This window comes from Anser anser, assembly GCF_964211835.1.
Source record: "Anser anser genome assembly, chromosome: 21".
In the NCBI taxonomy this organism is placed as follows: domain Eukaryota; kingdom Metazoa; phylum Chordata; class Aves; order Anseriformes; family Anatidae; genus Anser; species Anser anser.
In genome coordinates this window covers 2,971,917-2,989,107 of record NC_139742.1, presented here as the reverse complement: position 1 = coordinate 2,989,107, position 17,191 = coordinate 2,971,917, and the positions used below count along the sequence as shown (strand labels likewise).

General features: G+C 59.4%; 1 protein-coding gene and 1 long non-coding RNA gene across 4 annotated transcripts; one reads left to right on the top strand and one right to left on the bottom strand.

Moving 5' to 3' along the window:
- Positions 1 to 9,123: 9,123 nt before the first annotated feature.
- LOC310885000 (glutamine synthetase) lies at positions 9,124 to 16,037 on the bottom strand. 3 transcript variants are annotated; one of them, XM_083807713.1, is made up of 7 exons: positions 15,982 to 16,037; positions 14,171 to 14,346; positions 13,451 to 13,612; positions 12,131 to 12,277; positions 11,145 to 11,272; positions 10,017 to 10,216; positions 9,124 to 9,847 (listed from the first exon to the last, which is right to left on the bottom strand). In XM_083807713.1, the coding sequence occupies exons 1-7, from the start codon at positions 16,020 to 16,022 to the stop codon at positions 9,526 to 9,528; spliced, it is 1,176 nt and encodes a 391-aa protein (XP_083663839.1). In that variant the 5' UTR covers positions 16,023 to 16,037; the 3' UTR covers positions 9,124 to 9,525. The 3 variants fall into 3 exon arrangements, with proteins under 3 accessions (XP_083663839.1, XP_083663841.1, XP_083663840.1); XM_083807715.1 differs by lacking the exon at positions 15,982 to 16,037 and adding an exon at positions 14,616 to 14,649; XM_083807714.1 differs by lacking the exon at positions 15,982 to 16,037 and adding an exon at positions 14,597 to 14,628.
- Positions 14,963 to 16,735, top strand: LOC310885005. Its single transcript, XR_014574491.1, has 2 exons — positions 14,963 to 15,533; positions 16,243 to 16,735. It is a non-coding gene; the product is annotated as an uncharacterized lncRNA (long non-coding RNA).
- Positions 16,736 to 17,191: the final 456 nt, after the last annotated feature.

Genomic DNA, 17,191 nt, shown 5'->3' with positions numbered 1-17,191 from the left:
GAGCTGAACAAAGGCATCCTGGCTCCAGCGACATGCTCGCTGTGCACAGCTACAGCCCTGCAAGACAGCCGCTGAGTGCTCTGACAAACACAGGAGCTCTTCTTGTGACACGGCCGGCAGCGATGCCATGGCACTGATCCTTCCCCAGTGCTTAGCTGTCCATAAAACGTAATGAGATGGGCACAATTATGAGCCCTGCAGTGCCAGGGCACCTGCCATTCCCTATACGTGGCACGATGGTGCTCAGTTCAGGAGGGTTTTGCTCATTAGAGTCAAATGCCTGTTTGCATTCCTGCCTCCCTGCTCATCTGCATGTGCCCTGGAGTCACCGATGTTGTCTAATTGCCTGCAGATTCACAGGCACTGAAATTCAGAGTAGATGGGGGAAAAAAAAAGAGGTAAGGATGTTTGATAAACTGAAGAAGATTCCCTTTCCTGCTATTCTGGCCTGTTGTTTTGCTTAAAATTGTTTTGAAGAATTTGTTCTGCTAGTGGGAACTCTCACTTCCTCTTTGCCCTCATTTCTCCCTTCCTCTTTTTTCCCGTAATAAAAGGGAAAAATCTAAAGAGAGAAAAATAAAAAAATGCTAACCCCAGCTTTAGAATAGCATCTTCCTTTCAGATGTCATCACATTCCACTAACTTTAAGGAACACGAAACTTCTTGACGAATAATGTAGTAGTAAACAAAACAAAACAAAACAAGCACCAACACACACCCATGGCGCCTGAGCCGTGCTCTGCCCACAGCACAGCTGAGCTTCTGCCACGGGCCTGGGAAAGTGGCTGGGAACAAAATATGCCCACGAAGGGACAGCTGTAGCTGCAAGTCTTGTGCTACCTATATATATATATATATATATATATATGATATATGCAGAAGGCTTCATGGTTAAATCATGGGCAATTTCTTGTAACTAAATGTGTCCCCTTCTGGCATTCCCAAGGCTGTCCCCCAGCCACACACGATGACCCAGCACCTGGCCGTGCCTCAGCTTCCCCTGCCCCACGGCCATCATCGCCCCAGCAGGACCAGGAAGCCTCCGGGAGGGGTAGCGTGGAAGCACCGGAGATACCAGAGCAGTGACTGGCACAGGCTTTAACGAGGTGAGCACTCCTGGGTGAGGCATTAGCGTTATCTCTGGGCCAGTTTGTAGCTTGCAAGGTCATCGTCACCTGCTCTGTCACTTCAGGGTGCGTAAGGGCTGGGGAGAGGGGCAAGCCTGGCCTCTTGGCCTCTCTTCCTCTCCAGTCCTGCTAGAAAGAGATGAGGAGTCTTCTTCTCAATCACCCTTGCTCTTCCAGTGCTCTCCCCATCCTACTGGACAATGGGGTGGGGGCTCAGCTTCTGGCTGGGGACACCCCAGCACACCCCGAGACATCAGGCACTGGAGCTGCTGTGACTGAGGAGGAGAGAAAGCAGCAGAGGCACAACCGAGAAAATTGTCCATTGCATCTTAAACCTCCCTTGGGCTAAAACTACACATTTGAGCATGGAGCCCCTGGAGGGCTCACTACTGATGTATTTGTACTGTATGTATCACTCATAAATTTTTTTTCTTTACACATGTATATAGAACCCACAATACTGACATATTTATAATATAAATATAATATAAAGGTTTATAACCTTTCCAAACCCCTTGCCCTGCTTTGCTCAGTATCTCACTGCTTCTCAGCCGGCTCCCTGGCCAGCCAACCATGCCACCTGATACTGACAGCAGCAACACCGATTATCCATTTGTGTTGGGCTGACACCTTTCATCACTTCACACCGTGCTTAGCACCGTTCTGCCACACCTCCCGCACACCTTCCTTCTCCGCCGGCAAGACATCGCTGCCGTGGACCCCCTCTGTGCTCGGTGGGTGCTCTGCCAGACAGCTCACCCAAGGGCACACGGTGGCATTCCAGCTAAGTGTCCCACCCCAGGGGTACAGGCCTCTAGGATCTCGATGTCCCAGGGCTTTCTAGCAGGCCCCCATGCAAGGAGGGGGGTGGGCAGACAACTAAGAGATATAATAGGGTGATGATTCAGCTGAGCAATCTCCACCAGAGAGACAAAACTATCCTTTACCAAGAGAGGAAAAAGTCCTGCCACAGGCCTTGGCAGTCTGCTTCCACTCCTCACCTCTCCCGCTGCTAACATACACATCTGCTTTCTAGTCCCTCTTTGGCAGGCTTCTGTTTCAGCCACTGGTTCTTGTTCTGCCTTTCCCTGACATTAAGGAGTACTCTGGTGCCAAGTAGTTTCTCCCTGTGATGGTACTTACACGCTGAAATCAAGACACATCTCAATTTCCCTGATAAACCGAGCAATTTGAGCTCTTCAGGTCTCTCCCCACAAAGCATTTTCTCCAGCCTCCATGTTATCGTGCTGGTTTGTGTCTACGCAAGCCCACGTACTGGCATTTGTGTCTCTATGGGGGAGGCTGCTCCTGCAGATTTCCATCGACACTCATGCAGGAGCTGATGCATTGGATTTTGTCCCCAAAAGCACGCAGAGGTATTGCAAGCCCTTAAGCTCATGCGGGGGCATTTGTGTCTCTTTGCTAGGGACCAGATGAGCATCCATGGGCAACACCAGGTGCTCCTGACCTGCTTTTCCCCACCCCATAACCCTCACCATTGTGGGAAGAGGCTGATTCAGGGTCACCCCTCCTAAGCCAGCTCCTCCCATTTAATTTCACCCCATTTTTTCATTTAATTGAAAAATCGAAGGACAGAGCAAGACCCCAGCAGAGGCACTGCAAGCCGGTGGCACAGCTGTCACCTGTCTCCATTACGTGGGTGCTGCTGCTTTAATTGCCTAACACCCAGCCAGCACCTGGTGAGCCTTGCTAGAAAATCCTTAGAGAGCAGCAAGGTGTTAATTACTATTGTTATTATTCTAATCTCACTGATGGGATTTGTGATCTCCTCCCTCACTGGAGGAGCTTCTGTTGCTCAGAGTGGGGCTGGACAGGAGGATCAGGAGGGATGTCCCTTCCCCATGGGCTCCGCATCACAGCCCAGGCAGAGCGAGGACTGCAGCCTGTTTGCTGTCACCTACAGGCTCCAGGGACAGGAGGACTGTCCCCTGCTCTGAGACCCCAGCAGGACCTTTCCTGAGACAAGGGCCATGTTAAAATTAAGGGCTGGACTCTTACACGTGTTTTACATTTCTCCTTCGCTCCCGTGCTGCTGACAGAGGTAGAGATGACCTCCAGCAGAGGCCTTACCCAGGGGCAGAAGGCAGCAGTGGTGTATCTGAGCCCACCCCAGCTGCCAGCCAGAGGAGTGATCCCTGCACCTCTCAGCAGCCCCCCATGAGGATTAATTTAACCAGCCCAGCTGTCCCCCTTCTGGCTGCTAAAAGCTGTGGGATGCACCCTGCCCTAGATACCAGGGACAGAGCTAAAAACACAAGTCACCCAGAAATTCCCCCAACCCTCTCCGCAGGCCAGGAGGAAGTGCCTGGGGAGAGGAGGGTGGGCACCAGGGTCATGTCAGCATCCCACACCGAGAGCTTTTGGGGAGGGGACACCCCACAGCCCCCTCGCAGGGCTGGCTGAGGGACATCAGCAGTGCAGCCCCACGGACCAGGGAGCCCCCCAGACCCAGGCAGACAGGAGTCACCTCAGACACGCTGCTGCTGGAGGGCACCATCAGCTGCTGAACATTTTTCAGCATGAAGTAATGCTTTCCGAACAAGTTTTGCTCTGCATTGGGGCGGATGCTGGAAGGGGGGAGCAGGAGGGCATGGGCATCCCCCCCTGCACCCTGCTGCTCCTGCCCCTACTCCTCTCCCCCTGCCCACAGCGGGGCCGTTCCACGCAGGGTACGTCCCTTCCGTCAGTCATCATTGATCTGTGTTTCCATGAGCTCAAAGGCCGCTGGTCTGATGCCAGCGGAAACGTCAGGAGCAGGTGAGTCACCTCTGACAAACCTGCCCCAGCCTGAGCATCACCAAGCGCGTGCCCCCAGGGCCTGTCCCAGCCGCCCCTCCCAGCACTGCTCCACCTTGCCGCAGCCACGACAAGGGACATCCCCTGCCAGCCCATGACGCTGCCAGACGAGCTGGCAGCTCGGTCCCACCGGTGAGGAGGTGAGGTCCCACCTCGACAAGTCGGTGAGGCCCGCAGCCCACCTTCACCGAGCGAGCAGGCAGCACGGATGCTTCTGCAGCCAGCAGCTTCGTGGCCCCTTTTGTTGGGCTGTATGGGGAAAACCAGAGCCCCTGCCCTGGGGGGGCACAAGCAGAGGACAGAGCAGTGCGTGACAGCTCTAGGGAGGGACACCGCTCAGATGCCTCAAGGAACCAGCTCCTTGAACAACCAGTCCCCCGGAAAGGCAGATTGGAGCAGACCAGCAGTGATCTCCGTGCAGGGCCTGGTAGCCTGTCTCTTCCCCAGAAGGGTGGGAACATGGAAAGAGGACCCCCTGGGCACTGCAGGGCTCGTGTGACGAGCCATGGCACCCTTGGCTGAGGGCAGGGAGGGAAGGATGTTGTGTGCCTGGGTCACAGCAGCCAGGAGCCAGGTAACAGCATGGCCCGGGAGCACGTGGGCGAGGTGGAAACACCCCAAGCATGACTTGGGTCTGTGTCCTAGATTAAGTCCTCCTCCAACCCAGTGTGCGTTCACATTTCAGCCACTGGTGCAGCCAAGCCAGCCCACACACCTGCTGCAGGGGGGAATCAAGGCCAACAAGAGTGTTGGATTCACAGCATCACGGTGCCCAGGCCTAGAGCAGCACCCGAAGTCACTTCATTTGGGTTTGAACCCTGTCTCCAGCAGCCACCTGCCTGTCTACAGACCACTACAGCTCCCCTCCCTTGGCAAGTGTTAAAATCCCACCACTTGCCTTCCTTACTGCAACCCCAGCACCTGCATAAACGAAATGGGCTTAAAAAAAAATAAATACGGCATTTGCATCTCGTTGTCCCCTTCAGATGTGCTCCTGCTCACAGCATCCCATTACCAGCCTTGCATCTCTGCAGGAAATGAGGACTGAAAAAGAAATTGGACTCTGGCCCCAGCCTGCCACTGCCTGTCCCCATGCATGGGGAGAGGACTTCTCTGGTGGAGACACACCGTGGTGTCCCAGCTCCTCACATGGGTACTGGTGTGAGGTGTCACCACGCATCGCACCCCAGCCCTACAGTGATGGTCACTGTACTGGCCCCAAGCCACATACTTGTGGCAGTGAGGGGAAGTTCAAGGTTCTCGTTTCCCTCTCCTAAGCTCAGCAGACACCACAGCCACAACCACAGCAGCCTTCAGCCAGACACAGACCTGGCAGCAAAACAGAGACCGCTGTCGGTCAGGAGCCTGACACCCATGGGTGCAGGGTCCCCACAGCGAGCAGAGCCTGAGAAACCAGCAGCAGGGTCCCAGCCCGAGCACACAAGCAAACCCCTGCGCAGCACAGCACTCCTCACACACACCAGGCACCCAGCTGGGGGTGCCTCCACCCTCCAGGGACCTCACCATGGAGAGGCATCAGGGAGCACTGCAAGGGGCACCATGGAGGGGATCCTCCTACCCCACCCCAGGGGGCACCACCCAGGGACACCTGTACCTCACAGCCCCCCTCTTCTAACACTGTGCTTCCTCCTACAGCCCCTTGCAGAGCCCCCCCAGCCCTCCACCCCACCTATTGGGGCACAGCAAGGTCCATCAGGGACACCACAGCCTCAGGGCAGGGTCTCCCAGCCGTGGTCCTAGGTGTCTGCCTCCAGATGTGGCAGGCCCAGAGATGCTAGAAACATCCAACCAAGAGCCCAGACCATCAGCAAATTCCCCACAAAAACACAAATCCAAATTGAAGCCAATCTGCAACCCAGGCCCCGCAAAGGCAGCCAGGGTCAGGCACAGCCTGGAGATCTTCCGGCAGGTCTAGGGACGAGACAGGCCCAAGGTCAGGCTGGGAACCCAACCTACAGGTCAGGGTCTGGATGACCAAGGCTTCATCCAAAGACCAGCACACCCCCCAAAGCAGCTCAGGCAAGGATCAGTGCCCCTGGCTGAGCTTAAATGGAGCCCCTGTGGGTGGGGGTCCCAGCTGAGGCTGGTTGGGGTCCCAGCTGAGGCTGGTTGGGGCCACCAAAGCCCATTAGCGGCCTTATGCAGCTCCTGCCCCCACCCAGCACCCCTGCAGCCCCCAGCCTGCAGCTCGCAGGGGGCTTTGGGCAGCTCACCTGGCCCCGCGGACCCTCCGCTAGCACCGGGTGCCTGGGGGGTGCTGGGGTGAGCAGCAGCAGCTCGCTGAGGGCCCATTTGTGGAGGCTGCTCCGTGGACACCCCATGAGCACAGAGCAGACGGGAGGTGCATTTGCGGCATATGTGTCTATCGCCCCCCCCTCCCAGTGCTGAGCCCCCCCTTGCTTTGGGGGACACCCATCTGGTCCCGGTGCCCTGCCGTGGAAACAGCTTTCCTGGAAAGCCTGAGTGCTGAATCTTCCCAGCAGCGAGGGCACGTCAGGTCTCCAGCAGCCGCCGCCGCCCCTTCCCCACTCGGTTTTTAACAGTGACAGGGCCATGCAGTGGGTCACAGGCTGGACAAGCTGTGCGGAGCTGCATCGCCATCGTGGCCAGACACAACCCGGGGTGTCCCCAAGGGGGCACCTCCCCGAATGAGGCACACCCTGAGGGCTCTTCATCCTCTTCCCTATTTTAGGGACCAAACAGAGCCAAAAGCTTGGTGCAAAGCCAGCCAGAAGGAGCAGGGCTTGCACCAGAACAAGCGTGGGGCTGGGACCAAACATCCCCAGCCAAGCCCCTGCCCAATTTCATCTCGTGGTGTGCTGGGTGCCACTGGGTGCTGTGCGTCCCCCTCGGCTTGTGGCTGCGTTTCCGCAGCGGAGAATTGCTGGTGCTGGTGCCTCCCGCCCAGGCTGAGAGCTTCTGAGATCAGAGATGCTCTTACACGAAACCCAACTATTACCGCCGGCTTTTAAAGGCCAGACTGAAGTTCCGAGGGAATAAAGTTCAATTTTCCATAGATCTAATTTGAAACCATTTTAATGCTCATTAAGATAGAGAGACTCAAGCGGATTGTGCAGGCTGGAAGACAAGGAGAGGGAAAAAAGTTATTATTGACATTTCGGTTTAGGTCTTCGTTCTACCCAGAACTCCCCGCTTCTGCCCAGCGGCTTTGAGTAACGCGATTGTTAGGGTCGGAATTGCGGTTCTGATGTCCTTTTTATTACCGGAATAAAAAACAACCCTGAAGGCCTCGCCTGAGATCAGCCTAACGGCCTCGGCAGCCATGGAAAGCTGGGAGCTGCAGGGTCCCCTGGGCAGTGCTGCCGGGTGCCGGCTGCTGGGGTGACCCCGCAGAGCCCTGGGCAGCACCCGGCTCCTGGGACGCGTATGGGATGAGCCCCAAAGGGGGTTGGTTTTGTTTTGGGGGTTTTGTTGTTTGTTGGTTTGTTTTGGGGGGCTGTTTTTCTGGTTTTGGGGTTGTTTTTTGCTTTTGCTCTTTTTTTGGCCGCTGGGGTGGAAATGCCAGCTTGGGTGCTGGTGGGCTTTTGGGGTTGTCCCGGGGCTGCTCTCGCTGCCGTTCGCCCCGGAGCCTGCTGAGGGCAGCAAACCCCCAGGCAGCGCTAACGCCCGGCCGCGGGCCGTGCAGGATGAGGCCCGGCCCGGCTTTTTGGGGAAAGCCCCGGAGGGTGAAGATCCCCCCGAAGCAAAGCCGAGCCCCTGGAAAACCCCGGCAGCCCCAGCAGCCCCATCCTGGGTTGGGTTTTGCCTTGGGGTCCCCCATTGCCGCCACTTACCGTGGTCTGTTGGGGAGCACTGGGTGGTGCTGGGTGCGTCCCGGCCCAGTCCCCAGGGCTGGATCCGTCCCCAGTGCCTGCCCCGCCAGCCGAGCCCCACAGCTCGCCTCCAACAGCAGCAGGCACAGCGAACTGTAACAACGGCTCTTGTAGGAACACGCACGTGTCCTTGTTTCCCCTTTGGTGCTGGCCCTGTGGGTGGAAATTCTCCTGCTTTAGGAAAAAAAAATAAATACGGGTTTTGACCCATTTTGACCTCAAAAAGGACCAGCGAGATCTGTGTTTTGGCAAAGGAGAGCAAGAGGGCATTGGAGCACCATCGGAGCACACAGCAGCTGCAGCAACCCCTGCGAGCAGCGGCCAGGGCTGGCCCCAGCTCCGGGAACAGCCCCGGCTGTGGCTCGGGGAGTCCCTGGAGCCCCCCCAGTCCTACCCCAGGGGAGGCTGCTCCAGCAGAGGGGAATCACAGCGTGAGACCCGCAGCTGAGACCTGGAACAGGCACAAAGCGCCGGGCCGGGTCCCACGCGGCGCTGTGCTAAAGGCGCTTGGCAATGCGGATTGATGCGCTTCCCCAGATTTAGCCGCGCGGCACTGCACTTAGAGGCGCTGGTACAGCCAGGGAAAGGAACACGAGCATCTTCCTGCTCCACATTTAGCTCTTCATTGATTTTCCAGCTGCGGGCAGCAGTCGCTGTCCCAGTGCTCACATCGCCCGTTAAAGACACCACAGAAACGAGAGGAAAACGAGGCAGCATTGTGATTTTGATGAAGACGACTAAAAGCTGTGACTGGCAATTTCTGGAAGGAAAATTTGTCCCTCTTAGTGTGGGGACCGGGCTACATTAATCGTGAATGGCTCAGAGACACCAAGGGCACCCAGCTGCTCATGTGTCCAGGTCGCAGCAGCACCCCCAGCTCACTCTGGCAGCACCGTGACCAGCAGGAGGGACCTGGGGTCCTCAACTGGGGCTCATCCCTGCGTAGGTAAAGGCAAAACCAGGTTCAAAATCCCCCCGCCCGTGCTGGCCGCCCACCCGCCGTGCCCGGTGCTGACTCAGCGGCGCACGCCCTGTGTAAACGCCCGCCAGCTGCTGCCCCGGCCGCTGTTTGCTCAGGCTGCGCCGCTCTGTTTGCCTTGCGGGGATCACGACGCAGGGAGATGGCCTTTCGGCCGCCGGCAAATGGGGCAGGGCGGCCCCGGCAGCTGGGGGAGACCCTCCCCGTTTCAGGGCTAAAACCTGCCCAAGGTGCCTCCAGCATCTCAGCTCCTGCGCTCCCCGGCCCCAGAAGCAGCAACTCATCAGCAAGACCCCAATTAAATCCTGCACGGAGCTCGAGGAGCCACAGAAAAATGCACCCGCCGCAGCGTAACCCGGCTGCCACGCAGCCAGGAAAATTATTTATTATCTTTTCCTTGCAACAGAGATACAGGGAAAAAAAGCACCCACCCACCCCAGGTGCAAACAGCAGCAGCTGCAGCTTCCACGTAGGAATCTATGTACATCACAGTGTAAAGTCCATCGGAAAAAAAAAATTCCATCCAAGTCTTAAAAACCTCCCCAAGGATGACCTAAAACCAGGAACCAGAAAAAGTGGTTGAGAAAATAGGTTGGGCCCCTCCCTCTCACTATAAAATATATATAATTTCTAAGGCGACATTTCACAAAACCAGAAGCGAGCTTCCTAAAGAGTCTGAGCTGACAGCCGACGGCACCGTGCGGGCACGGCTCGCCTCGACACGAAAACCTCCACCCACCCCGCGGCCTCAGTGGTCGGCATAGTCCTTGGTCTCCACGCCGGTCTCGTTGAGCACCGTGGTCCTCATGATGGCCTCGGTGACCGCGTAGGGGTCGCAGTTGGCCGCCGGCCGCCGGTCCTCGAAGTAGCCGAAGCCGTCCTGGCCCACCTGGCGCGGGATGCGGATGCTGGCGCCCCGGTTGGCCACGCCGGCGGAGAACTCGAAGATGTTGGAGGTCTCGTGGTGGCCGGTGAGCCGCCGGGAGTTGTCCCTGCCGCCCCGCGGGTCGTAGACGCAGATGTGGTAGTCGTGCCGCTTGCTCAGCTTCTCGATGGCCGCTTCGATGTGTCTGTGGGGGACAAGGACAGGGTCAGGTTTGGCACAGGGACCAGCAGAGCCCAGGGGCACTCTCAGGCCACCACACATGGCAACGTGCTTTTAAAATCAGTCACTCCCCCCGGCTCGGCGCGTGGCCCCAACCCTCCCGCGTGCAGCCCAGGGCTCCCCCAGGGACTCACTTGAGACCCCCGTCCCTCCGCATCTCCTCGGTGCTGTAGTTGGTGTGGCAGCCGGCCCCGTTCCAGTTGCCCGTCATCGGTTTGGGGTCCAGCGTGGCCACCACCCCGAAGTCCTCGCAGACGCGGTGCAGGATGAAGCGAGCCATCCAGAGGTGATCGCCCATCTCGATGCCTTCGCACGGACCCACTTGAAATTCCCACTGGAAGGGGAGAGTAGATGTGTTGGGGGGACGGGAGAGATTTGTGCCTCAGCTGTGGGGCAGCTCATGTCCCTGTCACCCCCCTGCAAGAGCTGCCAGCGTGGGGAATGGCTGAGCTTTATAATTCACCTGTCAGGAATCAGCGACGGGATGGGGAGCATTGAGTTAAGCAGCAGGACAGCTTTTGCACGCCAAAAAAAAAAGGGAATAAACTGCTCACAACGAAGGAGAGAAAATCGGAGGGCTTTTCTCAAAATGGAAGTAAACAAGTATCACGCCCTGCTCCAAGGCTGGCGCTCGAGCTGCTGGCATGTAAGATCCTCCTGCAAGTTGGGCACGGGACTAAAGATGTCCCCACGAGTCCTTCCTGGGGACAGGGTTGCGCCACCCTTGGTGACTAAGCTGGGATGACGCATCCGCAGCTGCTGGCATGGCCCGGCCGGAGCGCGGGGTGCTGGGGGCAGCCGAGGAGGACCCTGAAAAGATCAGGGCAAACAGCAGGGGCTTTAAAAGCCTGTCTCAGCCCCGCTGCTGATAAACCCCCGCTTATCAGCGGGAGAATCAAATTGCCATTGGCCAGTCTGGCCGCCTGCATAAAGCAATCAGAGGCTCCCTTGTGTCAACTCCTAAAAAACCCAAATCCCCTCCAGCCACCCCAAGGCTGTGTCCTACAAGAGGTTCCCAGCACTTAGGGCAGAGGAGCAGGACGCAGACACCCTCAGCTCCACTTGCTGTTCCCGCAGCCCACCCTGGCTCACGCTGATGCTGTGCTGGGCACCGCAGGGTTGGCTCAGCCCCACTGACCGCTTTCCATCACTGGGGACCCAACAGCAGAGAAGCCCCAAGGAGAAATGGGGAGCACAAGTCTGGGAGAAGCAGAGCTGGAGCATCCTCGTGGTCAGCACCTCTGAGCCCCACGGGCACCTACCTGGGAGGGCATCACCTCCGCGTTGGTGCCACAGATCTTCACCCCCGCGTAGAGACAAGCCTTGTAGTGGGACTCCACGATGTCCCGCCCATACACCTTATCCGCTCCAACCCCACAGTAATAGGGGCCTGGGAAGGAAACAGAAGGCACCGCACAAATAAGGCTTTGGGGAGGAACGGCAGTGTGCCCCCACCACCCCCAGGCAATGGGACCAGCATCGGCTGCAGAGGATTTATGGAGATCAAATGGGGATCCGTGGCGCATCGGGCCACCAACCCCAACTCAGGGGAGCAGTGAGCGACCATCTGCGCAACCTGGGCCTTATCTCTGCAGCTCAACAGGACTTGTAACGCCAACTGGGAGGCAGCCAGGAGATAAGGAGAGCTTGGCTGGGTCTGCCCCGGGGCACCCCACTGACCCTCTGAGCACTTCAAGCTCTGGAGATTGTTCTGCCAACAGCTGGCATTGTTCGTGCCCAGAACAGTCAGCTGGCTGTGGTTTCACAGCGCTCTTCCTCATTCACGCAGATCAGAGGAAGAAGATATCTTCTCCCCGCTTAGGGGAAAGGAGATGTTGCAAACAGCCCGTCCCTGCGACGCGAAGAAGTCAGGTTGGGAAACCCCTGGCCCTCTCCCAGGAGGTGCTCAGCCTCGTGCGCTGCAGCGCCCGGCCGGTCCTTTCACCAACAGCCGCGGGGAGATTTTTCCGGCCGAGTTCTCCAGCCCTTGACAAACAAGTCGTGCAGCCCAGAGCTGTTTGTGCAATGGGCTCCGGCGGGAGCGGCGCTGCCGGCCGGCTCACGTGAGCCACGGGGCAGTCGGCAAAACAGCTCCAGCCCTCCTTCTCCTGGCTCCCACAAGGGGAAACGTGCCCGAGCACCAGCAGTGGGATGGGATGGGGATAGGATGGGATGCTGCCCCGGTAGGGACATCAGCAGCAGCACCCCCGGTGAGCATTCGGGCTGGGGCTCGCAGGAAGGCACTTACCCTGCGGGCCGGGGAAGCCGTTGTCGGGCCAGCCGTAGGGGTGGCCGTTGATGCCCAGCAGCGTGTACTCCTGCTCCATCCCGAACCAGGGGTGGCTGTCCTTCACCAGGTCCATGACTTTCTTGCAGGTGTGCCTCAGGTTGGTCTCTGCGGGCAGGGAGGTCCCGGTCAGACCCACGCCGCGGGCATGCGCCCACCGTGCTCAGCTCCATCCCACTCAAGTCTCAGCCACCTCCCAGAGCATTTCCCGCAGAAGCCTCAGGGAAAGCGGTGAGCGAATCCCCCTTCCTGCAGGGCCTTCTGCTCACCAGGTTCCTCCTTGCAGAGCCACTGCATGCCCACAGCATCAGGCCACAGGCCCAGGAGGTTTCATTAAACTACCCCCAAAACCACTGCCTCCGCCCCATGTCTTCCTCCCGAGACATCAGGACACATCCCCAGCCCTGTCCCCCGGGCACCCGGCACATCTAGGAGCAGGGACTGACCATCTCCCACCGCTTCTCTCCTCCCATCCCCAGCTTATTCCTCATCTCCCTCCAGCTCCGTGGTTTTGGGAGCAGCTGGGCTGGCTCAGGAGCAGGACAACGTGCCACACGAGGTCCTTAATGGCAACGCAGCCCTGCTCCCGGAGGAGCTGGAGGACTGGAAGCTGCACAGCTCCAGCACCCAGGGCTGGCTTTAAGCCTTGCTCCGGCAGAGGCAGCGCCGCCGGGCAAGGATCCCAACCCAAACCCTTCCCCCCAGGCATCCCCTCCTCCATCCTGGGCTTTATCAGATGGACAGACAGACACCGGGACTGCAGACTTCTGCCCTTGGCGATAAGCCCTTGCGTTTGCAAAAGGACGCCCCGAGCCACGCCAGCACCTTCGCATTCCTTTCCTGCGGCCATCAACAAGGCGAGCAGCCACCAAGCCGGCGCATTACAGCGAGCTGCTGTTCCCCTCCCCGAGCGCTTTGAACACCGCTTCTCACCTACAGTTTCCCCTTATTTACAAGCCAGAGCACTGATGCTTTGCACGGCCCCGCGGGGCTGGGCGTGCTCAGGATTAAACCCTGGGCCACCCCGTGCCACCTATCCGCACGGGAGCAGGACGGCAGCCGCCTCTCGCTGCTCTGCTCCTCGCCCTTCGCAGCAGCTCCTGCAACAGGTCCCTGCACGCACCCGCCTCTGCCAGTGCTCGCATTTCGGAGCCTTAGGCCAAGAGCTCAGCGCAGGTTGGCGAGGAGCAGCGTCAGTGCCAGCGGTCTTCTTGGAGAGAGGCACCCCGAGTTATAGCGGGGTGGCTGGGATTAGTAGTTATTAACGATACCGGTGCTCACCTGCAGGCTTCCTGTTGTACTTGAGCACTTCGCACAGCACCAGCTTGTTGGGGTCCAGGCAAAAAGGGTCCCTGAACATGCAGACGGGCACCAGGAACATGTCGCTGTTGGAGCCCTCCGCCTGCGCTGTGCTGGAGCCATCAAAATTCCACTCGGGGACATCTGTGGGGTGGGAGAGGGACAAAGGGGAGAGTGGGGTTGGGAGGAGGTATCTCACGTACGGATAGCGCGAGGTGCTGCTGGCTTAGACCCGGCATGGAGCACACAAGAGGGCACCAAGCGCCGTGCCATGACAGCCACCGAGGTTTTCATGCACAACCCTGAGCAGCGGTGCATTCACCCACCCCAGTGCCATCGGGGCGCAGGCAGGATCAGCCCCGGAGCTTTTCCTCCCCGCCGGCCACCCTGTGCCAACGCCTGGCGCGCACCGCGCTGGGTGCCAGCCCGGCTCCACGCCTGTTTGCCCGGTGGACAGGGGCGAGGATCTCACGTTCCCCTTCCCACCCAGCGCTGATGACAGATTACAGATTAGGCAAACGGCAGCCTCGCAGCCGGATATTTACATTGCCACTTTATATAACCCCGTGAGACGGCTGCAGCGGGTATCACCGGTGCCACGCAACCAAGGAAGGCGAGCACTGCCTCCCACCGCCCGAAGCGCCCCAAAACTTTATCCCGGCGATGCTCGGCGCCGTCAGGAGGGAGCGGCGGCGGCGTTACCTTCGATGCTCTTGGGCTCCTTGTCGAGGGTCCTGCTCTTGCAGCGCACGCCCTCGCCGCTGCCGTCGATCCAGACGTAGGTGACCTGCACCTGCCCGCCCTGGGGCAGCCGCATGTACTGCTCCCGCACCAGCTTGTTCAGCCTGGAGCTGTGCGACACCGACATGGCGACGGCCCTGCGGGACGGGAGCGCGCCGTCACCCCGCCGCCCCTCTTCCCCTTCTTTTGCCCCTCTTCCCCCCTTGCCCCCTCTTACTTTCCAGCCGGCCCCTCCGCCAAAGCGCCCCCCCGCTGTCCGTCACCCCCAGCCGGTCCCCTCGCTCCCCGTGTCCCCCCCCCCTCCAAATGTCCCCCCCCCCCCCCCAAATCTCCCCGCCGTGCTCGGCGCTGCACCCGCAGCGCTGCCGCCCCCCGCGGGACTCGAACCCGCGGCCCCGCCGCTCACCGGCCCCGGCGCTGCCCGCGGCCGCGCCCGCCGCGCTTTATAGGCGGGGGGGGGGCGGCGCGGGGGCGGCTCCGCCCGGGGGGGGGCGGCACCGAGCGGGGACCCGGCCCCTGCCGGGAAGGCGGGCAGGGCCGGGGGGTGCTTTTGGGGGGGTGCTCCGGGGTGTGGGAGGTGCTCGGGGGGCGGTGGGCGCTGGGTGAGGAGCCGTGGGGCACAGAACGGCCCCGGGACCACCGAGTGCAGCCCCCGGTTCTGCTCAGCACCCCCCCACACCAGCCCCTGTGTCTTGGAGCTCTGTCCAAACGCTCCTTGAGCTCCAGCAGCCCGGTGCCGTGCCCACGTCCCCGGGCAGCCTGTGCCAGCCCCGGACCACCTGTGGGTGCAGAACCTCTCCCTAACACCACCCTGACCACCCCTGTCCCAGCTCCGTGCCGTCCCCTCGGGTCCTGTCGCTGTCCCCAGGGAGCAGAGCTCAGCGCCTGCCCCCCCGCTCCTCACCCATCTTCCCCTCCGGAGCCCTCGCCATCCCCCTAGCATTCCCTTGGGTGCTCTCTGACAGCTCTACGTCCTTAAAAATAACGCATCCTGTTTATTCAAACTCTTTTCTACCACCTCCCTTCTGGCAGTTTGTTTCTGTAGGGTCGTCCCGACGGCATTTTGCCCCACAGCCCCGCTCCAGGGCAGGAGGCTGTGACAGAGGGCCCCGGTGGGTGCCACGCTCCTCCCCGGCCCCCCCAGGACCATACCCCCCAGGAATCCTGTCCTGCCCCTTGCATGGACAAACCATTGTGCTAAAACACAATATTCTACATTTTCAAGCACCAGAGAGTCGTTAAGGACCTTCAGAAGCAAAACCCGCCCGCCTGCAGCAGTGGCTCTGCTCCGACTCGCAGTCAGCTGCAAGAACCCAGCAAACAGGTGGGAGCTGGAGCCGACTGCTCCAATACAGCGGCGACTTCCAGCTATCGAGCTGAAACCAAATCTCAATTAGATTAATCAAACAGGCTGCTGCCTTTTTACTTCGCCGAAGATACGGCGTTGCAGGGCTCCCCGTTGTCCCGGCAGGCAGAACAAAACCGCCCCAGCGCACCGACGGCACGAGCGCGGCGCAAACAGCCAGCGCTGGCAGCTCACGGGCGTTATCTCAAATCCCGATAGTGTTTTTTGGGGGGAGGAGGGGAAGGATTTCAAATAAACCCCCAAAAGTCCCAGCTGCCAGAGCTGCAGGAGCACACCACAACCCCATACTCTTCCTTGTTTTTCCATTTTAAAAGAGGAGAAAATGCTTTAAAACATGCCCGGGCTCCGAAGCAGTGCGGGGCTTTGCTACCTCAGGCAGATTCATGCTTTCGGCTGTCTGACTCACCCCCAGGAATGTTTCTGTGCAAAACAGTGAAACATCTCCATGCCACCAGGGCAGCTAAAAAGCCCTCTTGCAGCAAACCCTCCCCTGCGCGTCCTCGCCGGGCACCCACCCGCAGCTCTGGTTTTCTTCTGGAGGTGTTTTGCTCCCGCAGGCAGATAAACAACCAGGAAGGCACACAAAAGCATCTGCGATTGCACAAGCACCAGGAAATGAGATCGACAGACACAGAGGCAAAACCTAATTAGCAATTTTGGTCCCCAGGTTGTGACATCAGCGGCACCTGGACGTCACCCGCCCCGCCACCCGCGGGTGCTGCCCCGGGGGAAGGAGGTCAGCGCCCAGGGATGTGCCCGAGGTTACCCGAGCGGCGGTGGCAGAGGGCACGGGGCTCCTCGGTGTCACCCTCCGTGCTGGGTGACACGCAGGGACTTTGTGCAGGAGCCCCTCAAAGCACGCGGCTCCGAACCAGCCACCTCCCTCAGCGGGGTGCTGTGGGGACACATCCATAAATCTGGCTGCGAAGCCCAAACGTTTCCTCGTTCCTGGCTGGAAATTGTCACAAACAGGGCGGCAGCCCAGGAGGAAGCGTGTGCCTGGGTGTGCGGCCCAGGCGGGGTCCCGGAGGTGTTCCCGAGGCGGCTGCGTGGCCGTGGGCGTGCTGGCCGTGTCACTGCTCCCCTGCCCACGCTGGGCTGCGCCGAGGCTCCCGCACGGGAACTGGAGCCCACGGGGGATGCAAGGGGCTGGTGCTGCACTTCCACGGCTGGGGGCGAGGAGGAAGAACCCACAGCCCCCATCCTGGGAAAACAACACAAACCTGGCCCCAGGAGCAGCCAGCACTGAGCCCCCCACGTGTTGCATGGGTCTAACACAGTGGTGATGCTTTCAGGTGAGCTGTGCAATGCCAGGGTTCAGCCAAGATCCACGCGTCCTCACTTTATGCCCAACAAAAGCTCTGGTTTTCCCTCCTGAATGTGCCCAGAAACACCCCAAAAGTGCATACACAGCAAGCTCAAAAATACAGAGAAACAGAACAAAACGCCAACTGCACTAAAGTCCAGTAGTAACTGTATGGTTCAGGGAGGAAAACTCATTTTTGGGCAGCTGGAAGTACCGAGCACCAAAATAGTTGCAGGGGGAAGGCAGAACAAACCCCGGTAATCCCTTCCCTGGTCAAAGCCCAGCCAGGCAGGGCAAACAGGGCGCGTTT